Source organism: Helobdella robusta, assembly GCF_000326865.2.
Source record: "Helobdella robusta unplaced genomic scaffold HELROscaffold_18, whole genome shotgun sequence".
In the NCBI taxonomy this organism is placed as follows: domain Eukaryota; kingdom Metazoa; phylum Annelida; class Clitellata; order Rhynchobdellida; family Glossiphoniidae; genus Helobdella; species Helobdella robusta.
In genome coordinates, this window is record NW_008703981.1 from 2733216 (window position 1) to 2759305 (window position 26090).

The 26090-nt window shown below is 32.6% G+C and overlaps 4 protein-coding genes across 4 annotated transcripts; 1 reads left to right on the forward strand and 3 right to left on the reverse strand.

The window, feature by feature from the left end:
• Positions 1-7349: 7349 nt before the first annotated feature.
• Positions 7350-8293, reverse strand: HELRODRAFT_125959 (hypothetical protein; the record flags this gene model as incomplete). Its single annotated transcript, XM_009016484.1, has 3 exons — positions 7350-7398; positions 7700-7851; positions 8162-8293. Coding segments are annotated over 3 exons (333 nt in total), but the record flags the coding sequence as incomplete, so codon positions are not given.
• A 4608-nt stretch (positions 8294-12901) lies between these two features.
• On the reverse strand, positions 12902-14270 carry HELRODRAFT_76592 (hypothetical protein; the record flags this gene model as incomplete). The annotated part of the gene is made up of 2 exons (XM_009016485.1): positions 12902-13236; positions 13784-14270. Coding segments are annotated over 2 exons (822 nt in total), but the record flags the coding sequence as incomplete, so codon positions are not given.
• A 1536-nt stretch (positions 14271-15806) lies between these two features.
• Positions 15807-16916, forward strand: HELRODRAFT_76552 (hypothetical protein; the record flags this gene model as incomplete). Its single annotated transcript, XM_009016486.1, has 4 exons — positions 15807-15900; positions 16008-16276; positions 16366-16686; positions 16776-16916. Coding segments are annotated over 4 exons (825 nt in total), but the record flags the coding sequence as incomplete, so codon positions are not given.
• Positions 16917-22982: 6066 nt separating this feature from the next.
• Positions 22983-26009, reverse strand: HELRODRAFT_170690 (hypothetical protein; the record flags this gene model as incomplete). Its single annotated transcript, XM_009016487.1, has 1 exon — positions 22983-26009. One exon carries the CDS (start codon positions 26007-26009, stop codon positions 22983-22985), a length of 3027 nt encoding a protein of 1008 aa, XP_009014735.1.
• Between the last annotated feature and the right edge of the window lie 81 nt (positions 26010-26090).

Consider the following 26090-nt stretch of genomic DNA (forward strand, 5'->3'; position numbering starts at 1 on the left):
GATGATGAGGACTATGATTATTTAATGCTCTTTTCTTCAAATGATTTCAAACAGATTTTATTTCAGTTTGCTCGTAAGCTGCTATCAATTGTTTTGCCCTGTTTTAAGTTTAATTCTCGTCATTTCAGATTGTATTTAAAAATAAAAAATATATACACATGTATACAAGCATATGAATACATGGGGCATATACATAGATGTAGATATATATATATATATATATATATATATATATATATATATATATATATATATATATATACACGTTTTTATTCTCTCTCAAAGTATTATTTATAATAATAATCGTTATAATAATAATAATTATTATTTAGTTACGGTGTATTAATGTTTGTTTGCTATTGTTATTAATATTATTGGTAGTAATATGTTATTTTTCAAAATAATGTTACCTATCAAACCCTTATATGTGTTTTATAATTGTTTATTTTCATACGTTTATATTTATTTATATATTTATATTTGTTATAATTTTATAATTATATATTTTATATTTGTTATAATATATATATATATATGCGTCTGACAGTCTTAAAAGTATATCAGTCATTTTTTTTTTGAAAAATTAAGCTTTTGTAGATTATGTACATTTTTTTAAAGTTTGTATGTATCTAACTTTGTTTGTGTGAACGTATGTATGTTTGTGTGAACGTGTGTATGTTTGTGTGAATGTATGTATGTATGTTTGTGTGAATGTATGTATACATGCATATTGTATGTATGCATGTATATTGTATGTATGTATGTATGTATGTGTGTTTTTTTGTATGTGTTTTTACTCTGGTTTTACTTTCTGTTGTATATTTGCAGACACTTATTTAATCTCTTGTTTTTAATTTTTTGTATTTTCGTATTATTGTTATTATTATTATTTTGTTTCTCTATTTTGTTTGTTTGTTTGAGTTTTCAAATATTAATGTTTAATTTTTATTTGCCTATAAAATTTTTGATATATTTGTTTGTTTGTGTGTGTGTGTGCGTGCGTGTGTGTGTTTGTCATTGTATGTTTGTGTGGTTTGTGTGTTTTCATCATTATAAGATCCTATTTGTATGATCATGTATGTGTAGTGTATATATATATATATATATATATATATATAAAATTGTTTGCTAGCGTGCTTTTGTTGTTTAAGATGCATTATATATTTATATATATATATATATATATATATATATATATATATATATATATGTGTGTGTGTGTGTGTGTGTGTGTGTGTGTGTGTGTGTTTCTGTGTGTGTTTGAGTGTTTGAATGATGAATATAACAATGATAATTAATAATAATGTGTATTATTATTATTATTATTATTATAGTAGCGTCGTTATTTATGAGTGAGTGCTTGCTAAGTGTGTGTTGATTCGTTTTTCAGAGTTTTTAAGTAACGACAAGTTTTAAGAATAATTTGTCGTTTCTTTATTGATTAATTAATTAATGATTAGTTTGTTAATTAATTAATTGAATGGCTGAATGATTGATTGCTTTGTTTGTTGGTTGAGATTGGCTTATGGATTGATGGATTCAATCACTAATATGTCAATCAACCACTAAAATTCAGTCAGCTAATCAGTCAGTCAGTTGAACGATTTCAAATTGTCAATCCTGTCACTTGATTTTCATCACATAGCGAACTACAACAACGGAAAACCAACCAAACGCTTCTAACTTAACACACAAACAAACACGCACACACACGCACACATATATATTTATTTATTTATAATTTTTATTAAGTAAGATATGTTACTTTAGTGGGGTATATTACGTTATACATAGAATGTGGAATATTTTATGGATGAAAGAACGAATGAATGAATGATTGGTTGGTTGATTGATTGGGGAACATTTTTAATATTTAAATTATCAATGCTTTGTGGATACCAAATGTAGATGACTGGTTAAATCATGTAAGAGTAGTGAAAAAAAGGCGAATATATAATAAATATGTACGTATATATATTGTAGTTCGTACGTACGTGTATATATATATATATATATATATATATATATATATACATATGTGTGTGTACAATATATGGGATGAAATTGAATAAAATTTTATAAAAGAATTTTTCTTGTCATTGTTTAAAGTGGAGTTTTTAGAGATTTAAACCACAAAATGTCACAGCAACCTAAAAAACTGAAAATCCTTAAAGAACCAGAAACTTTGCAGCTGAACATCTCGGAAAATATTGACCAGAATTGGAACGACTCTTTTTTTGTGGCAAAGAAAGTTTAATCAAAAAAGTGAACCTTTACCGATTCTCAAGCTGGACCATTCAAAAGGTTCATCTCGTCATTTCAAGCTTTTCTTCCTCAAACTTTTTTCTCCAAAAGTCGTTTCAATTCAGATCAGTGGATTCCGAGATATCGGTCACCAAAGTTTCGAAATCCGACACCGACTTTTTCAGTCATTTTTCGCGATTTTCATCGTTCTCAAATGTCTTTTTGATATAATTGGCAGATTTTTTTTTCAAAAATCTTAAAAGAATTTTCCGTATACAATTGAATCTTTCTATTTTTCCCACAAAGAAAACAACATTATTATAAAATTAAATTGACTCTTTCACTGTATGTATACGAATTACCAGATGAAAAGGGAAATCAATAAGCCACACAGACACGCACACACACGCACACATATCGTATAATGTTCTAGCATTTTTTGTGAAGATATTTGTTGACAATCCTGTTGTTTTTGTTGATAATGAAGTCGTTAAGGATGATGATGATGACGTAGAAGTGTATGTAACAAATGGAAATAAACGTACATACAAACATACATACACACACACATACATACACACAAATGCATACATACATACACACACATATACATACATACACACACTTTGTATGTTGGTCTCGCACAGACTGGTTATCAAATTCTTAAGGATGGAGCTGCTAAAGATACCTGACTGTAAGAGACCAGGGACATAGATAAAAGTTGAACTCGGAAACGATTGCATGCCTAACCATGCAAAACGGGTTCATACACACACACATACATTCATATATACATACACACACATACGTACACAAATACATAGATACTTGAAGTTCAAATGCAACAAACAAACAAACACATGTGTAAATAAATGAATTTCAAATGATTGTATGACAGTTCACAACAGTTCACAAAACTATACTTAAATGAGAATCTGTAATTTTGTAAAACAGTTGGCATTGGCTTAATTTAAACTGAAAATGTTAACAGACAACCATGAATTTAATTACAGCGTAAACGTGTAAGCAGCTTCTGACACTAATTAACAAACAAAATTGTAACTTTACATGTAAAAATAATTGTAACTTTACATGCAATAAGTAACTGCGAATGTAATGTGTGGCTACAGTAACTGTGATGAAGATGTAACAAGATAACAATCGAAAAATATTTCCGGCAACCAAAGACGCAAAAAAATATAGGCCGTTTCAAAACAACCCTCATAAATTTTATAAAACGTAATAAGTAATAATATAATTATTATTATTAAAATTTGTATATGAGATGCAGTCAATATGTATATATATATATATATATATATATATATATATATATATATATATAAGTTAGCGTATATATCTGAAGCAAGGGAACGGGACGACAAACTCGTATCAAATAATATATATAATATATAATATATATATATATATATATAAGTTAGCGTATATATCTGAAGCAAGGGAACGGGACGACAAACTCGTATCAAATATTGTTGTCATTGTTTATTTATAGAAGGGTGAATTTTGTTGTTGTTGTTGTATTTGTGTAAATTGTTGTTGTTGTTGTGGTTGGATAGGTGTCATTGATCTTATATGAGAGAAAGTTTGGCTCGTTGGCAGTTGTTGCTGCTGCTGTTGTAGTTGCTGCTGTTGTAGTTGCTGCTGTTGGAGTTGCTGCTGTTGAAGCTGCTGCTGTTGCTGCTGCTGAAACTGTAAAGGAGTAAATTGCATTTTTTGCGGTAGTTCCTGATTATTTGAGCCGAAAAACACAGGCGGACCATGGGAAAAATTCGGAAACCGAGACAAGAAGTTGCCTGATGGCATGAAATTGTACCCATTATTTAATTGCCTCACTGGAAGATTTTGTTGTGGCTGCTGTGGCTGCTGCTGGTGATGCTGCGGCTGTGGTAGTTGCATAAGGTTAGGTGTAAATTTCAATTCCTCTTCGAACGGTTGCTGTTGGTGTTGTCCTGTCTCCAATGGAAATTGCGATTGCAGCAATTTCAAAATATCATCTTTATTATCTTCCGCCTCTTCAAAATTATTGAAATTTTTCAGCAACTCATCCAAGATTGGCTGTTCATTGTCTGGAGAAATTTCTGTGACGTCATCAAAAAAGTTATTAGCGGTGCTGATGACGCCATTTAGATCAAACTCATCCAGCGACAGGGAAAGCCAGTTATCAGGCAAGTCATCTTTGCTTGCAGCTGCTGTTGCTGATGACGTCATTGTTGACGTAGGCAACTGATGTTGTTGTTGTTGTTGTGTTGATGATGATGATGGGAGATGATGAAGTTTATGTGATGCCGTTGGTTGTTGATGTGATGAGAATTCCACGGTTGATGGTATGAGTTGATGTTGTCTACGTTGTTGCTGCTGTTGTTGTTGTTGTTGTCGGAGGTGATGCTGATGTATCAAGTGTTGGTGTTGTTGCTGTTTTTTGCTCATTCTATGTTGTCTTACTGGTCGGTCTTGGATTCCTTTGAGGAGGGATTCAACAGAAAATAACAATTGAATAAACGTAATTGAAGTTACGGAAACATTCAACCAACCAATCAAAACATCCAACCAACCAATCAAAACATCCTACCAACCAATCAAAACATTCCACCAACCAATCAAAACATTCCACCAACCAATCAAAACATCCCACCAACCAATCAAATTCGGATTATGACAGATCAACGGTAGCTGGGCCATCGAGGTGTTGTCAGTATTACCACCATCACCACCACCACTACTACTACTACTACCAGTACCAACAGTAACATTACTACCGCTACGATTACTACTACCAGGGAAAATAGGGGCTGGAAAATGAGATTGTTGTTGCATGGCAAACATGCTGTTGTTGTTGTGAGGATTGAGAAGTGGATCGAGACGTAATCTTTTGTAGCGTAGCATAGACGGGTCTGAGGTATTAAATACATATACACAAATACATACAAACATACATACACACGTATATACAAACATACACACACACGTACATACAAACATACATACACACGTACATACAAACATACATACACACGTACATACAAACATACATACACACGTACATACAAACACACACACACGTACATACAAACATACACTCACGTACATACAAACATACACACACACGTATATACAAACGTACACACACACGTACATACAAACATACATATACATACAAACATACATACCAGTATCGACTTGAGTATAGGAGAACGTGTACATTGAGTTACTAATTTCCCCAGTAGACGGCTGCCTCAAGAATAATCTGACCTTGACCTCAGAAGTGATGTGCTCATCTCGGAAGGGTGGCACTTTGCAAACTATGACGCACTGTTTTTAGAGTTTTTTATTCATAAATGAGTGAATTAGATTCAAGTTACGCGAGTAGAAGACTGAGAAAAAAAAGGAATAATATTAATTGAAGTAGTAGAAGCAGCAGCAGCAGCAGCAGTAGTAGCAGCAGTAGCAACCAGCACTACTAGTAGCATAGGTGTGAATATTACTTTTGTGTTGAGTTTATTACTATGTAGTAAGTATGGACATTATTACTTCTTTGAAGACGTCAGTGGCCACAAACTGACCGAGACCTTCCCAGCCGTCGTGCTGAAAGACAACCTCAACATCATCTGAATATACAATGATGATAATTACCATAATTAATAATAAAAATAATAATTAAAGTTAAATCAAAAAAGTTTGGTAATTAATAATAAGAGTGTATAGATGGTTTGTGTGGATGAACGAACGAACGAACGAATGAGTGAATGAATAAAAAAATTATATAATAATAAACGGCAATAATAATAATAATAATAATGATAATAATGTTAATAATAATAATATTAATGATAATAAACCTCTTTTAACTTTGTTGCAAAGTATGAAGAGTTCAGCTTTCTCGTTAGCTATCAATCCATTGGCAGGGCACGAGTGTATGCTGAGTCTCGTTATTGTTAGGTCGCAACAATGTTCTGCAGTGAATGAATGAATGAATGAATGAAGGAATGAATGAATGAATGGTAGATGAATAGACGGTTAAATGAATGAGTGAATTATTGAATGAACTGTTGAATAGATTATTGCACGAATGATTGAGTGAATGAACAAACAAATGAACGAACGAACGAATGAATGAGCGAACGAACGAACAATCAATTAATCTACGAACGACGTGCTAAACAAACATTGCTATCATTGTAATAAAAGTTCAACTGTTCAAACCAAAAGGAACAAAACAAGTCAAAATATCAAAAACACCAGAACGGACATACAAATCCTAATTTACAAAAATATAAACAATTGTAATTAATAATTATTATTAATAATAGTATAAATAATTGTAATTAATAATTATTATTAATAATAATATAAACAATTGTAATTAATAATAATTAATAATAATAATCATAATAAGTGGAATAATTTACTTTTGTCAATAATAATCCAAGATCTGACTGGCTGAATGGGTGGTTGGTCCTTAATGTAAACCAAGAATAACAAATAAATGCAAGTCAAATCAATCAAACTGGGATTCAGCGGAACCGGAACTGAATGAAAGAGCGAATGAATGAATGAATAAATGAATGAATGAATGCATAAATGAATGCATGAATGAATCAGTAAATGACAACAACAACACACGTTTAGACGACATTTTCCCCGAGATCGGGGGTTGCCATTTGGCTACCTATGATGAAACCGAAATACCCCTCGATGCCATTCCATCATAAGTAATTTATTTGGCTAATTTTTACGCAGGACGCCCTTCCTTACGCAACCACAGTTATAAGCGGTGGGCCTAGCCTTTGATGATCCAACATCACTCACAAGGCAGTGAGGGTCAGTTTAATGTCATAAGCAGGACATGAATGAATCAGTAAATGAGTTAATAAATAAATGTAGGTCAGATCAATTAACCTAGGTTTTAATGGGACTGAGGCTGAATGAATGAATAATTGAATGAATGAATGAATGAATGAAAGTATTAATAAATTCTGTTGGTGTTGTTTGATCGTCACCATCATCATCATTACCACCACCGCCGTCATCGTCATCAGTACCAACGTACCAGCATTCCCAAGGAAATGTTTCTTCTCGTCAATGAACTTTTTGACGTCATCTTTACGGCAGCACTGTACTCCGACGTTAGTGAAGCTGGTGGCGTTACGACGACGACGATTATGACGTAGTTGATTAATTAATTATTCACTGGTTAAACAATTATTACGACAATAACAGGCGCAATGACATCAACAACAAAAACTTCACAGCAACTACAACAACAACATCACAGCAATAACAACAGCATCACATCAACAACAACAATATCACAGCAACAACAACAACATCACAGCAACTACAACAACATCACAGCAGTAACGACAACAGCATCACATCAACTACAACAACAACATCACAGCAACAACAACATCAAAATCCCAACGACCGCAACTACCTTATGAGGTCATCAAACAGTGGCTCCTTGACGTCGACGACACAGATGCCGTCAGGCCGGCAGTTGTTGCCGACGAGTTTGTGTGGATGCAGGCAGCCATCTTCAGTCACGCACAGCATCATGGCCCTCATAGGGCCTCTATAGTTATTTATCTGGATAGTTTTGTAGAAGGGGTTATCGTCATTTTAAATATTTCACCAACGCCATTTTCAACAACAACACCATCGTCAAGAGAGAAATCACCAGAATCGTCATCATTATTCATCATTTATCATCATCATTTTGAAAAACAATACCACCATCATCATCAACATCATCATCATTTTTAAAAGCAATACCACCATCATCATCAACAACAGCAACAACTACTACATCATCAACAACAACAACTACTTCTACATCAACATCAACAACATCATCGTCGTCATTTTCTTCGTCGTCACCATCAGATAAAAAAATAACCTTAATAGTAGGGAAGGTGGGATTCGATTCAGTGCAACTGTCACCATAAATATTTCCAGCTTTCCTCGATTCGGTTGAGTATCGAAATCGAAGTGATGTCTTCTTCGGCTGGGTGACTATTTCAATGTAAGGTTTTTGTTGGCCCCCTGCTAGCATTTCCATGTTGTTAGGCTGATGTTGATGCTGTTGTCTTTGTTGTTGTAGCAGTAAAGAAGGTAATGCTGGTGTTGCTGATGCGATATGTCCTTCACTATTCAAATGACAAACTAGGCAAACTTGAAAATGCCGTTTACGATTTTTGGTACCAACAAATGAAGATTTTAAAAGGTACCACTGATAAATTAGGTTTTTTAATTAGTAAATAATTGGATGCAGAAACGGCAGTAGATAGATGTATGTAGTTGATTGACAGATGGACAGATGATGATGGAGGGTCTTGAGTAAATTTGGAGGTTAGATTAAAAGGTAATAGTACAAACAAATATTATTAGTATAAACATATATATATATATAAATAAATATATATAATATATATATATATACATATATTCTTTTTATATTATATATATAAATGTTAGTATTAAAATGAAAGTTATTATAAAATGATAAAAGCTTTCTGCAATTTGAGATTAACCCCCAGTCAAACAGAGAATAAAGATGGTGATAATATTAAGATAAGTGCAAGTTTAAGACAGTCAAAAATTGTTTGTTCTGGTGAACAGTTTATCAAACAAGAATCATAGAAAAAGATTACTTACATTTTTATTAATTATTTATTTTGTTATTATTTTTTCTGAGGTTAATTAATTCCAATTTAAAAAAAAAATAGAAAACCATCTAATTTTTTATTTTTATATATGAATTTTTTTGTGAGAAAAAAATAAATCCGACGAACTTTGAAAAACTTTTATAGCACAGTTCGTGCTTGAAATGAAACAATCTCTTGTATCATTGGGCTATAAATAGGCATTACAAAACGGCGTAAAAAACGCATTAGAATTTTGTCTAGATCTATTTTTTGCAATGGCAGACGTAACAATTCAATTTTTTAAGGACATTTCGCTATGAAACTTTCTTCTTAACAATTATTTTCACACAATCAAAACAATTAATTTATAATTATTTTTTTTTAAAATCAAATTAAATATATTTGAAACATTTTCGAAAGTAAATATGCGGAAGAAGGCGAGGGAAAACGGGATTCCCGATGTTCATTTTAGTTAAAGGAAACAATAATTAATGTTGTAGCGCTCAATTTCTATAAAATTTGTTTACGTTATTTCCAACTGCAACTTTCCACTCCAAACCGATACAAATCTAAAAATTCATTTAAATTTCATATATTTACTACAAAAAAACATGAAATTGAACATTTAAATGTAGGATTACACGTAGAAATTAAAGAATTTTTAATGCTGAAAATACTAAACGGTAACTTGGTTATAAATATGATCAAAGTAATAGAAATATATTTAATAACAATCATCGTTAATTTTAATCAAACATTCAAGAATGAAAATACAGATAATGAATAACCCAAAAAACAACTAAATTAATTAAATACAAAATATTAATTAAGAAAATAAATCTATGTATAATGTTTCATCTCGAACTCTAATTATGATGAATAATAACCACTATATATACATATATATATATATATATATATATATATATATATATACACACACACACATATATATATATATGTTGGAAGGAGACCATACATATATACATACATATATATTTATATATTCGTGACCAACTTCAGACGATACACACACACATACAAACACACACAGACATACATATATATATACACACACACACACACACATACAAACATGCATAAATATACACAAGCTCTAACAAATGGATGATAAATAGATTGGATTTACGCCAATGAAAAGCGGGAAAATTTTTAAACCAACCATTTAAAGAACATTATATATATATATATATATATATATATATATATATATATATATATATATATATGCCAAAATTTTTATTTATTTTAAGCATGACAGCCTAAAACAAAGACATCCGATAATAAACATTTAACAATTTTATACGCACACACACACACACGCGCGCACACACACACACACATATATATATATATATATGTATAAGAAATGTCTAAGCAGACGAAAAAGAATGTTTAAATATCGCACACTTTAATGTTTGCAAAGAGGAACTATGAAATGTTCAGCACATATAAATACGCACAATATTGAAATTAACTACCTTACACACACACACAAACATATACACACATACATATACACATACGCAGGGTTACTTATAAAGGCTGGCCCGATTTAATAGGTCAGGTCAAAGGTTATATTCCTGCTTAATAATAATAATAACAATTATAGAATAATAAAGGATTGATATGAACTGGTCAAAAAATAGTGAAAAAGGTACCAAGAAGATTTATATTTAGAAGAGAATTAAAAAAGGCTTGCCCACAGAAAAGTGCCAACCAAATGAACTGAAGGTGTATAAATGGTTCCAAACAGAACCAATGAAAATAAATAATGGAATCATGCGATTGATATATAGATGTTCCAGAGACATCTTGGTTGAACTTTGGCGAATAGCAATAATAATCGTATAATTATAATTACTGTTAATTAAATTATCTTTACACTAATATATATTTATAATAAATGTGTGTGTGTTTGAATGTGTATGATGTGCGAGCGTGTTTGCACTTAAATGTGCTTACAAAAATCAATCAGAGCGTTAACACAACCGACGGAGTTTCGAACGATTCCATCAATAAAATTGGTGAATAGAAGTTTCACATAGTTATTGGTTATGGCAACAATTGTATAAAAACTAACAACCAAAAAATAACAAATTAAAGTTAAAATAATCGTAATAATAATAATAATTACATAAATAATTCATATTAATAATTACATTCATCAAATAATTCATATTAATAATTACATTCATCAAATAATTCATATTAATAATTACATTCGTCAAATCGTTTATTTACAAGAATGGATTGTAAGTTTGATTCTGTACAGCTGGCTGTGTAAAATTTGTCAAGGCCTGATTGGTTCCAGCATTCAAATTCAAATTCATCTGCTCCTGTGAGTGGCTGTAAGTGGAGTTATCAAAACGAAACGAGGAAGCTGATTGGTCGGCTACTGCCAAGTTACCTGCCTGTAATTGGTTGAGTGGAACTCGATTGCTTTTAGCTTCTTGCTGGGCTTTTACTGTGAAAGGGTTTTGTGGGGCACCTTTAACGACGGTCGTTATGGCGAAGGGGTTGATATTTTTGGCTGCAAAAAATATTTAGATTGATATTTAGTGAATTTAATAAGAGCAGAAAAGCATAAAGTGAATTTAATAAGAGGAAAGAATCATAAAAGTGAATTTTATGTGAGGAAAAACTCACGAACCTGGATTAGGCTTAGAAATGAGTTCATCAAAATCTATCAGCTTAGCATTGGGACCGAGAAATTCCTCTGGGGTAATTTTTTTAGTGTTTTTGGTTGCCTTTTGTTGAGAAGATGTTGTCGACGAAAGATTCAAATTAAGCAAATCTTCAAAGCTATCACTCAAGACATTGTTGTTGCCACTGTTGTTGTTAGTTTTATCAGCAGGAATTTGTTGAACATCATTGGATGCATTCCCATTGAACCAGTTATCAATATTGTCGTTCTTGTTGTTGTTGCTGATATTGTTGCCAACATTGTTGTTGTTGCTGATATTGTTGCCAACATTGTTGTTGTTGAGCTGTTGGGGTGGTGGTGCCCTGTTTAGGATTTCAGAAAATTCATCAGTGGCCTTTCTTTCGACGGTCGAATGTTTAGGGGGGCCCATTGTTTCCCATGGATATTTGGGTCGAGTCGAAAGGTCATCAATGTTGTTGTTGTTGTTGTTGTGTAATGGTTTGTCTACAGATGAGTAAACTAGGAATGAAAAAATGATTAAGTCAGATAGTTTGAAGATTCAAGTCCCATTTAACGAGCAACACAAAAAATGTTTTTGAAAAACTTTAAATACGATTAAAAATACAAAAACAAACTCTAATGATAATATAAATAAATTTGTAAAAAAAAAACATTTTTATACAAAATATCAAAAATAAAACTAACAGTCTCCAGAGGAAGCAAACAAATCCTGGACAGTACTGTTGACATTTTTAGAAACAGCTGGATTTTCCACAGCGGGGTTTTCCGTTTTCCAAGGATCAAGGTCACTTAAGGACCAGGGGTCAACTAGACCTTGAGCAAGTAATGATGATGATGACAGAGATGATGATGGCGGGGCATATGGAAGTCTTGATGATGATGATGGAGGATGTTGGTCTTCCAGTATATAGTTCAATGGATGGTGCCACAATTTCTGTATGTAATTTTTCTTATTACTACTATAATTTTCTTAATATTATTATTTCATTAATATTATTTTATTATTGATAATGTTAATTTATAATTGTTTAAAAATTTTTTTTAAACAAATTTTTATCAAAATTAACTTTAAATGTAGAATGTCAATTGAATCAGGAATATTTTGTGATTAAACAAGTGCAATTATAATATTAACATACAAAACACGTGAACACACAATAACTCATTTTTTTCATATTGAAATGACTCACAAACACACACACACACGCGAGCGCACACACACAATATTGGTAATTCAACAACTACTATTAATAAAATTATATCTTGTAGAAAGACAAGAAATTGATGACAAATAGACGAATGATCATAAAGAAAAACATACATATACAAACAGAAAACAAACACAAACACACAAAAACCACATGCGAACATGCATACATACTTGGAAATATATAAAAACATGCCTACATACATACATACATACATACAAACATACATACATACAAACATACAAATGAACCTCTTTCTCAGCTGTTCTTTTACTTTCTTCGATGGCCATTTGCAATTTGATCTCTTCACTTTTAATCTTCTTCATCTCCTGTTCGTGTTGCTCCTTACTCATAGCCAATGCCAGCTGCAGTTGAATTTCCTCTTCGTTCTGATTGGTTGGTCTGATTGACTCAATCTCTGGGTCTTTTGCTACAACCAATTTGATTGGATGATGGTGTTTTTAAAAAAATCTGCTCGTTAAAACAATTTCAGAAATTTTTCACTTGATATTTTTTCAATTTTTTGCTCAACTCACTAGGAATAATATTTAACAACAAAAATAATTTTCAAATTGAGCTTTAAATCATTGGCTAAACATGAAAATTTTAAATAATTAAAACAAGAGAATCACCAAATAGAAAAAAAATTGAAAAAAAATAATACTACCTTTTCTAGGTGATCTCAAACGATCTCCTCCAACAGCAGCAGCAGCCGCAGTAGTAGCAGTAGCAGCAGCAGCAGCAGTAGAAGTTGTTGTTCTGTGAAGTTCCCTTTCCATCTCATCTGTTGTGAATGGTCTATACTTTCTCTCCGTTCCAAATGACGATGAAGATGTCGACGATGACTGAGCCAGGGAGTAGCCATTGTTATTTGTTTGTAAGTCACCAGCTGACTGTTTTGAGAAGTTTTAATTAAAAGGTTCAGGATAGAAAAATATTTTAAAATTAATTTGAAAAAAAACAAACATTTCAGAAACATTTGCTTACAGATTGAAAGTTTCTGAAGTCTCCGAATTTGGATTTTGACTTGTTAGCTCGGTGCCTTTCATTTTTAAGTCGGTCCTCATCTCTCAGCAGGTCATAAAGTTTTTTTGAAGTTTCCCTAACATTGAGACCACAATCAAGGCCGTTCTCAACATACTGGAAGTCCCTCAAAGTCTGTATGAAGATGATGTTGTCCTTGCACTGCTTCACGACCTTCTCACTACCCGTTCGGACGAGAAAGTCTAACAGCACCAGCGACTTGTATACGTGCCGCCAGTTTTTTCCGTGGTCATTCAGTCGCTTCCAGATGATGTTCATCATTTCACCAAAGGCCAGCGGATCAAATGTCAAAGTCGAAATTTCGGACATCAGTGTAGTTGACGGACCCCACGGATCATTCGACGTGGCTTCACGGACTTTTATTTCCGAAGCAGTATAATTTTTTACGACGTTCTTAATTTTTCGTTGCATTTTGAGTATTCGCCAAATGAATCAATCAACAAATCAGTAATAATTCTATCTTTAACAAAATATAAATTATTTTACGTTTTTATTTTAAAATTTTAAAATTATGACTAATATTTTACAGAGAAATACGACCACAACTGCGCTTAAAAATGCACCACAATATAAACAAGTATTTAATTTATTTTACCTTTTCTTTCTATAACTTCCTTCAATATAGGTACATCTAAAAGACGGAATTTGGCCAAAATTATGACTTTATTAAATTTTTTATATAAAATTATAGTTAAATAATAGTTATAAATGTTAAAATTACACAAAAAATATATTCTTATGTCAAATTGTATCATTTATGACCAGATTTTTCAACATCACTGTAACCATGGTAATGCTTAAAAGGACAAATTTTGATTACACATACAATTTTTAAACGTTTCAGTCATTTAAAACAATTATTTTCATTAAATTTCAATTTAATTAATAATTTTATTAATAATAACTGGTAAATAATAATTTTAGAATTGACAAAATGTGAAATTTTAAGAAAATCTGCTAACATACTTGATTGAATTTTAAAATTAATGTATAATCAATGCTAGGCTAACTAAGGTTAAACTAAACAGAGACACTATGACTAAATCACTAGTCCTATTCGTAAATACAGTTTTCTCACTAATTAATATCCCGAAAAAATGTTTAAAAAATAGAAATTAAACTTATGTTTCATCTTTTTAAAGATTTAATGATGAATAAAACGCATCAGTTTGCTCATAAATTCAAATTTAAATTCAAAATAGCAGCAAAGAAAGTGCTTCATACTGTTATATAGTGGGGGTAGAAATTGCGAAAAAATGAAAACCATATCTTCTAATTATTGTAACAACAACAATAATAATAATAATGAAAGATAAAAAATAATAATAATAACAGAAACAACAACAATAATAATAATAGTAATAATAATGTCCTCTAATAACGCCAGTACCAAAAAAATTAACTTCATTAAAAAATTTGACAAAGATACTATCAATAATAATAATAATAATAATAATAATAATAATAATAATAATAATAATTATAATAATAATAATAACAACAACAACAACAATAATAATAATAGTCTTCAAGATATTCCAACAAAGACAACCGATAGTAGTAGTTATAATTACAATACAACTCAGCAAAAAATAAACTCATTCCTCGATGCTTATGAACAAGTGACTAGTAACAAAATTTGGCAGCTTGAAGTTAAGAAAGGTTTGTAACATAATTTGTGTGTTTGTGTGTCTGTATGTTTCTGTGTGTGTGTATATGTATGTGTGTAACTACGTTTATATCAATAAATCGATAAACCATTCAATGAATCATTCAGTCAAAATCAATCAAAAAAGGATCATGAGAAGACGTCAAGAAAATGAAAGAAAAATGTTTCACTTTCTAATAAATTTTTAAATACTCTGAGGCACTTTATATTTCAGGATATTTATAACTTTTTTAAATTTTTTCTACTAGAAAGAATGTAATAGACCTTTAAACTTTAACCTTCAACCTTTAGGAAAACGGATCGGTTTATACCGGGTTATCAAAGATATTGGCAAAGGAAACTTTTCCCAAGTAAAACTAGGCATTCACTCCATGACGAAGGGTTGGTTTTGTAACAAAAAATTATAAATAAATTCTTAAAAATGTGATTTATGTTTAATTTCAGTGTTAATTCATATTAAATACGTTTTATTTTATTACAAAATTAAGATAAAGTGGCCATAAAAATCATCGACCGGGCTAAACTGACGGAGAAGACGAAAAGGTTTCTGACGCGTGAGATCAACTGCATGAACTCAGTCGACCATCAAAACATTCTCAAACTCTTTCAAGTAGTCGAAACCGTTTCTAAGATCGGTTTAATTGTTGAATTCGCACCAGGCGGTGACTTGTACACGAAAATAACCGATGAAGGCCGGTTGCCCGAGTCACTCTGCCGGCGATATTTTCGTCAGATGGTCTCAGCTGTACAACACATGGTTCGTTGTTCGTTCGTTCGTTTGTTCGTTTGTTAATTTCATTTTTTTTGTAAAAGACTTTTAAATTTTCATGAAATGAACATACGAAGCACGCACGAGGTGTGATACATCGAGACTTAAAGGCAGAGAACATTCTTTTCTCGAGCAGCAGCAGCAGCGCCTATAACAGCAGCAACGACGAAGAACAAAAAAATGTATTAAAAATTGGAGACTTCGGTTTCAGCATCCACCTCAGCCACCCCGACCTCCTCGACACCTACTGCGGCTCACCCCCGTACGCCGCCCCAGAACTTTTTAAGGACGATTTCTACAGGGGAGAGTTGGTCGACGTGTGGGCATTGGGGGTCCTTCTCTACTTCATGGCGACCGCGGCGCTACCCTTCCAGTCGGAGACTATAAAAAAATTGAAGGTCGGTGGCAACTGGAAAACAACTTTGTAGTTTATTTCTTAAGGGAGTAACTATTTTAAAACCAATAATACATCTCCGTGTTGAATCAGGAGTTGATTTTGGAGTGCAGCTTCGTCGTCCCGAAGTTCGTAACCAACGGTTGCTACCGACTCATCAAGAACATCCTAGTGGCTGACCCCGTGAAGCGATTGAAAGTGGACGAGGTGCTGGCAGACGAGTGGCTAGCAGGCGAGAAGATCAACTCGGCCGTCTTTGCCTTCAAAAGCAGGAGACACTTTCGATGCGGCGGGAACAAGGTTCACCAAGCATTTGATGCAAACAACAACAACAACAACAACATGAAAAACATCAATAATAATAACACTAACAACAACAATAATAATACAAATACCACTGCCACTACTACGACTAATAATAATAATAAAAATAATAATAATAATAACAGTTATGACTTGGTTAGTAAATTCGCAAAAACCAGCTCAACGGCTTCTTCATCATCGCGCCCATCAACGAAATCATCATCATCACTTCAGGCAACATCCTCATCGTTGTCGTCGTCTCTGTCGACAGCGACTCACAAATTTAACACTAACACAAACAACAACACTAACACAAACAACAACATAAGTAGCAACAACAACAACAACACCAGCAACAACAACAGCAACATTACCGATTCGAAGGACAAATACGAATCCGACGAGAGATTCGACGAGTTATTCTCCGACGAATTGATTCTCCGCGAAATATCGACAAGTTACGGTGTATCGCTGGAGATGCTACAACTCGATTATAACTACTCGCGCTATGGCGGAAACGCCATTGCCGTATATAAAATCGTAAGCGATAGAGCTGGAAAAATTGTCCAGGATTTAGAAAGTAGGTCAGGTTGCGGACTGCTTGACCCGGTTTGCGCGAATCCAGGTCAAGGAAAGAGATTGAAAAACGCCTCAAAATTATGCGTCCTTTTATGATGATGAGACAATGTATGATGTAAATTATCGTTATTATCATTATTAATATTGCTAATTGTGATTCAATATTAATGTTATTTTTTAGAATTAGGACAATGATAATGCTGCTGCTGCTGATGATGATGATAACGGCATTGACGATGATGATGATGATGACGATAGAGATGATGATAATGACGATAGAGATGATGATGACGATAGAGAAGATGATGATGATGATAAAAACGGAAACAGATCTGATGATAATAACGATGACCATAATGATGGTGATGACGATGATGACGTTGACGACTTTGATGATGATATGGATGATAGCTATGATGATGATGACGACGACGACGACGATGACGTCATTTTTTTCCCTCGGTTTCCTCCTCCCACATTCCTCCGTTATAAAACTCACTCCCCTGTCAATTAGAGAGTGTAGAATATCTATTTCATACTAATTAATTTTGTTTATTCATTTATTTTACTATTATTCTTATTATTATTATTAATAATATTATTATTATTACTATAATTATTATTTCTTGAAGAGATAAGGCAGTCTTAGCGATACATAGTAGTGAGATGTGATTAACTCAACTTCACTCGCCTCCACTTTTTCATTCTACCTCCAAAGTTATCCTCTTTTATTCAAAATTAAAAAAAAAATGTATACAACGTGATAAGATAAATCATAAGAATTATAATGACAACAACAACAATAATAATAAGGATAATAATAATAACAATGATAATAATAATAAGTAATATAATTTTTTAAAAGTGCGAGCAGATCTTAGCTACCTTTTGAAACGTAGAACTAGACAGGTTTGATGAGAGTAGCTTGAATGAAAAGTTATTATTTTCAAAAAGTTTAATCGTTGCTTCGCTACGAATACATTCCTCCATAAAGAAACATCATCATCACCATGAACATCACCACCATCGTCATCTTAACCGTCATCAACATCATCATCATCGTCGTCATCATCCGTTTTTTATCCATACTTCAATAGAGATCTTAAATCACGGGATAAATGAATGAATGAATTAACGAACGAACGAATGAATGAACGAATGAACAAATGAATAAATAGATGAATAAATGAATAAATGAATAAACGAATAACTGACTGAACGAATGAATGAACAAACGAATTGGATAAGAAAAAATCTGTGAAAAAACTCAGACATAATTCGAGCAAAAAACCTCCAAAAATAACAAGAAAGAATTGATATTATCATTATTGTAACTTCAAACATACCAACAATAATAACAACAACAATGATAATAATTATATTTATTCATTAATATAATAATAATAATAATAACTGTATTTTTCAGCTTTAAATGTGAAATATAACAATAGGCGATTTTTAATCCGCTTGCTCTAAATAATATTGCATAAGCTAGCTAATTCTAATTTATAACCGTTACGTATGCACATACCAACACATATACATACAAACACACATACAAACATGTACACACATACGTATGTATGTATGTATACATGCATATATACAGACAAACATACATACAAACATACATACATACATACATACATGGGCGAAATTCTATAATAAGATAATGTTATTTGATGTAATATTCAGGAAAAGATGAAACCGTATAGTTGTATTTTTAATTTTTGTTCTGTTTTTGTATGTTTGTATGTATGTATTGTGTTGGTTGCAAAGAGGTAAACGCTGGAGACAACATAATTGATATGTTTTCAGAACTATGTATGTATACACGTGTGCTTCATCACACACTGCAATTAAATATACAAATATAAACAACAATTACGTAGCGATAATGAGTTGAGATTGACATCTTTTTGTTATTTCTTTTGAAAACTTACGTTAATATTTTTATCTTCCTACAATGACTTCATTTTTAATGTTGTTGATGTTGTTGTTGATGTTGTTGATTTTGTTAATGTTGTTGATGTTGTTGTTGATGTTGTTGTTGTTGATGATGTTGTTAGCTACTTCCATGCAATAATTTAAAATGATTGCATACATGAATGAATGAATGAATGAATGAATGAATGAATGAATGAACGAACGAACGGAATGAATGGATGATTGAATCAATGATAGAATGAACGAATGGACGAACGATTGAAAGAACAAATGAAATAATGAAGGTCGTTCAGTTAAAAGTCTTACAAACGATGAATTTCAGTTTTTACTTTACAAGAAATAAGAAAAAAATCCTGGAAAATGAAATAATAGTAATAATAATTAATAATAATAATATTAATAATAATACTAATAATAATTTATTATTTTTTATTATTGCAAGCCTTGGTTATAAACTTTATTTTTATCATTCAGAGGAAGAAGAATTAAATGAAGAAAAGCTGACGAACGGAAAACTTTGTTTGCAAACATTAAAAACGAGAGAGAGAGAGAGAGAGAGAGAGAGAGAGAGAGAGAAAGAAACAGAGAGAGAAAGAAACAGAGAGAGAAAGAAACAGAGTGAGAGAGAGAGAGAAAAAAAAAGAGAGAAAAAGAGGAAAAGGAATTTTCACATCAAACTTTTAGAAATTGCAAATATTGGTTTATAAGAAAAAATAAAGAGCTCATGTTTACAGCTGTGCATGTGTATGTATGTATGTATGTATGTATGTATGTATGTATGTATGTATGTATGTATGTATGTATGTATGTATGTATGTACGTATGTATGAATGTATTTATGTATGTATGTATGGATGTATGTATGTAAGCATGTATTTGTGAATGTATGGATATGTTTATGTATGTATGTGTGTGTATGAATGTATGTGTATATATAAACTGCATTTTGGATGAAAGTTTAAATAATAGGAAAAACAGTAACCACACTCAATCAAATATATACAAACACACACATACATAAACATACACACACACACACACACACACATACACTCGCGCACACATATACACAGAATGAAGATATGTTGTTGCTTAATTTAAGTTTCATTTTATTATTATACAATTTACATACATATAAACATACATGTTAATATATAAGTCTTTCAGCATAAATGTTGATGAACGAAATAAATAAAACAACATGTAAGTATGTTTGTTTGTTTGTATGTAGGCATATATGTATGTATGTATGTACGTACGCATGTATGTATGTTTGTATAAATGTATGTATGTACGTAAGTATGTATGTATGTTTCTCTATGTTTGTATGCGTGTATGTATGTTTGAATTTATAAAAGTATGTATACAAACGTATGAGTGAATGTACATGATACATACAAATATACATACATATGCACATTAACCTAACATACATAAATTACAATACCTCAACATACAAAACAATACAAAAAACGCAGAATACTTGGGAAAATGAAAAAAAAACATAAAAACATTAAAGAAAAAATTGTTTTACATACACATGAGAATAAATTTATTTTTAATATAATAATACTGATATTTTCATACAAAAACTCTGCTTCAGGTATAATTACAAAAGCAATACGCGCGTATTTTGTGTTGTTTTGATAGTATTTTGGCCTATCATAGTATGGAAAACCAACGAAAATGTATATATATATCTATAAAGAAAAATGATTTCATAAATAAAGCAATGTGTTTTTAAATTAAACAATTATATTTATAGAATAAAATATAAAATTATATAATTATATTATAATTAATTAGTCATAATTGAAAATGATATGAATAAATTCTTCGCATATTTCTAAACTCAGATATTCAAAAACAGCTTCTATGCATAAAGTTTGGAGGAAACATACATCTATCTAAATGAATTTATACAAGAAACATTGTTTGTTTGTATGTATGTATGTATGTATGTATGTATGTATGTATGCATGTATGTGTGTGTGTGTGTATGTGTGTGGGTGTGTGAATGTATGCATGTTATATACACAGGCATACATGTGAAATAAAGCGAAATAAACTGACGAAATAAATAAATAAATAAAAGTTGCAAATATTACGTTTCAAGGAAAGCTAGTAATTTAGCTAGAGTTTTTGTGTATGTGTGCGTATGTCTGTGTATATGTATGTTTGTATGTACGTGTATGTTTGTATGTGCGTGTATGTTTGTACGTGTAGATAACAGATTATCAAAAAAAAATGAATGAATAAAAATAAAGTGAAATGCATATTATGGAGAAAGAGAGTTGGGAAAAATGCATATATATGAAAAAGAATACATATAAATATATACTTATGTGTATATTCATATATATATATATATATATATATATATATATATATATATGAATACACACACACACACACATATATATATATATATATATATATATTCTAAGTCAGGGGTGGGCAAATTTCGGCCCGCAAAGCTTGTTCGTCAGCCAGACATTATAACCAGAAAAAGGAGCCACAAATCTTAAAAATTCTCCCCCCGGGTCGAAAAAATTTGCTATTTAAGTACATCTGCGGCCCTTCTGAGGTAAAATAGTTCTCAACGCGGCCCTCACATCAAAAGGTTTGCCCACCCCTGCTCTAAGTGTTCAATCATTAACATTAGACCACATAATCAATCTTAATTAAGAAACAAAATTTAACAATATACACACACACACACACACACAGACGCAACTGCAATATACACACATACACTCACAATAATTATGTTCTGTTTTAACTTTAAATTTATTTTCGTCTGTATGTAATTAAAATGCATATATTAAGCTTTGCATAATGAGATTCAACAAATCAGTATATATATATATATATATATATATATATATATATATATATATATATATATATTAAACTGAATAAATCAACAATTAAAAAGTTTAGTTAAAGTTAAAATCGTTTAAAATTCGTATATCTTCAATATTACACACACTCATACACGCACACATATTTACATAAACACACATACATACACATACACACACGCACATACATACATATGCACACATACATACACACATGTACGTGGAGAAATATTTGACTAGAAAGATAGCATAAGAAGAATAGATAATAACAAATATAGCATTTACATGCCATCTTCTTATTTCGACTTCGGATGTCAAAAATTCTAGGACATTTTTCATTTCAAACACACACATCTGCACATACACATGTACACACACACACATATGTACACACACATACGTACACACACATACTCGCGTACATGTATTCAAACAGACGTATATACTGATACATATAGTATATACACGTTTGTAATACTTACTCACCTACCTACATACTCACGGTACCAGTTTAGTTAATATTATTATTACAAATATTATAACTATAATTATTCTTTTCATTTATAAATAAAATTATTATCTATAATTAATAATAATAATAAAATAATTAGCGTTCTAGCGGTGTAACGGTAAACTTTAGAGTGATCGGTTCGCTAATTGTTTGCACGACAGGTAAGAACAGTTTGCACTGTGCGAACGTGTTCTCAGCCGGTTTCTCCTTCATTTCGAATGTTTGCATGACGACACTTTGATCGCTGCTGACGTCATCGTTGTTGTTGTTTGTGGTGGTGGTGTTGTTGTTTGTGGTGGTCTGTGTGTTGTTGTTTGAGTTGCTGTTGCTGTTGTGGGATGGGTATTTGCTAGAGTGTTTATCGTTGTTGTTTGAGTTGTCATATGTGTTGTTTTCGTTCATTTGATTGTCGAATTTGTTGTTGTTGTCAAAGTTGTTGATGTTAACATCGTTGTTGTCATTATTGCTAAAGTTGACGGGTACGTACTCGTCAAATTTCAGCCGAGTCCCTTCGTCAAATTTTTTCTTTTTCGACTGGTTGATTGCCATCATTTTAGTTGTTGTTGTTGTTGTTGTTGATGATGTCATTGTCGTTTGAGTAGTTGATGATGTTGTCGTTTTGTTTTGTTGTTGTTGTGGCTGTCGTTCGCCACTGTCGCCACTACTACAACAACGTTGACGTTTCCTGTTTTGAGTGGCGGCCAGTTTATTGGACAAGGTATCTGATACATTATTGGTAGTTTGATTGAATGCGTTGTTGAATGTTTGAGAATCGTTCTTATTTAGCGCTGGTGGAGGTGTTGATTGGTTTGATATGCGACTGATTGATATATTCGAGGCTGATTGATTCATATCTGATTGAAAACGAGGTTGTTTCATTGGCGCTTCATAATTTGATGACGACGGATCGATATGTACTTCATTTTCAAACGGTTTTGTTGGTGTTTCTTTGTTAATTCTTGCGTCTTTGGCATCGTTTGGAAGAAAATGTTGAGTAAATTGTTGTTGCTGGTTTAAATAATAGCGGTCGTCAACTTTTGAAGCTGAATTATTGGCAGTTGGACTACTCGTTGATTCATTTCTGTCCAATATATCTAGAGTTGAGAATGGAGAACTCTTCCTAGAGGAAGCAGTTGCATTTGAATCCTGCTTGTTCGGGTCGCAGATGTTCTTCAAGGTTGACGTTTCTGAGATCCCGTGGATTTTCAACATGTGCGTTCTTAAGAAGTATTTGTTGCATAGCTCCTTGCCGCAGATCTCGCAGGTGACTCGCGTCATATTCGACGGCTGTTGGTCCTTGCTCTTGCTCAGGAAACTGTCGAGAGAGAAGAGACTCGCTGTGCTCGGGTCGGTCAGGTACGTGCTCGGTAAACCAAATCCTGACATCTGCGGTAGTAGAGATGGCGATCTGTTGTCGGTGTCGGAGCGCAAGCCGTGAATTTTTTGTTTGTGAGTTTTTAAAAAATATTTGCTGCAAAATTCTTTCTTGCATATTTCACAGTAGGCTTCTGGGTCGAAACTTTGTTTGGAAGGTGGTGCTTCCTCTGAAATCTTTCCGGCATTTGATTTTGAGCTGGTTGCTGAGGTTGATTTTGTTGGTCTAGATGGAGCCGAATTCTTAGGAAGTTGTGATAAATCCAGCAGCTCGAATGGATTGGTAGGTTTTGAAGATTCGCTAAAGAGGCTGCTATCATTTTTGTTGAAAGAATCGTAAAAATCAGAGTTAGTTTGAGAGAAATTTTTGAAAAAGTTGGAGTGGTTCTTGTTCTGTTCGTTGTCATTTGTATAATTAGCGTTAAATTTCACATCTGAGGTGGATGCTGAGAAGTTATTCCCCGACTGTTCAACGTTGCCTGCTGACGTTTTTTGCTCTTTAACCGCTGAGCCGTCTCTAGATTTTTGTTGCTCGGAGTTGTTATTAACATTATTATTGTGGTTATTATTATTATTTATGCTAATGTTGTTGTTGCTGTTGTTAGCTGCGCCATCAAAGCCAGCATCTCGTATTCCATGGACTTTCAACTTGTGCGTCCTTAAGAAGTATTTATTGCAGACCTCCTTGTTGCAGATGTTGCACGCCACTCTTTCCGATATTTTCCCAGACGAAGATGTCAAATTGCTTGTCGTAATCATCTGCCTGGTGTGGTTTTGCTGGCCGGCGCTCAAATTTTCAAGTTGCATCAACTCGCTAGCCAGTCCGAAGCCCTCAGGTTTGATGTTGTGGGCACTCAACAGGTGCACCATCAAACTGTAACGATTGTTGAACATCTGCTTACAAAACACGCACGTTTCCTCGCAAGATGTCACTTTGCAGTCTTGCAGTGATGGTGGTAGCGCTGTCGATTGCCCAGACGATGCCGCTGATGTGAAAGAAACATTTTTATTATCAGTTGATAACGTGTCGTTGTTTATCTTGTTGAATGTGCTTATGTTCTCGCCAGGCTCTATTACGTCCAAATTATATAAGCCATCTTTCAGTGAACTATTTGAACTGCTTGCGAATGATTTCTTAGATAGGGAAGCCGACGAGCCGACGACATCTTCGATTGGTATGCCGTGTTTGTCCCTCTTGTGTATTTTCAGAAAGTAACTGTTGCAAAAGTCCTTGCGACACAAACTGCACGAAGCTGATTGGTCGGCAGATCCCTCTTTGTAAAAGTCATTGAGTGGAGTGTTCGTGAAGTTGAACTTTTGCAGTTCCGTTAAAGTGTTCAGCGATGACGTAGTTGATGACGCTGACGTTGGATTGGAATTAAAAAGGAATGGAAAGTTTTTCAACAAAGACATGGGAGAGCTGAAAGGATTCATAAACATGAGATTAGTGATGGCAGAGAGGTTTGGAGAACCGGTATTGAGTAGGCTTGTCGGAGCGCTTGTCATGGGAAACTGCGAAAATATCGAACTATTTGTCAAATCAGTCGGATATGATGATCCCATCGCTAACGAGAACATGAGAGATGAGAAGGAATCGCTGAACGGTGTCATGTCGGCAGTTGTTGCCGAGTCGGCAAGTAGCAATGGAGTTGGCAATGTTGATGGAACAGAGGAAGCTGATAACGCGTTTGCTCCGTGGCTAGAAAATTGATTTTTTGATGACGATGGCGATGATGTGGATGACGTCATCGCTGCTGATGACGACAAAACAGCTGACGATGATAATGACGACATTGATGAAGTTTTAGATTTTGAAGAAAATCCCCCAGC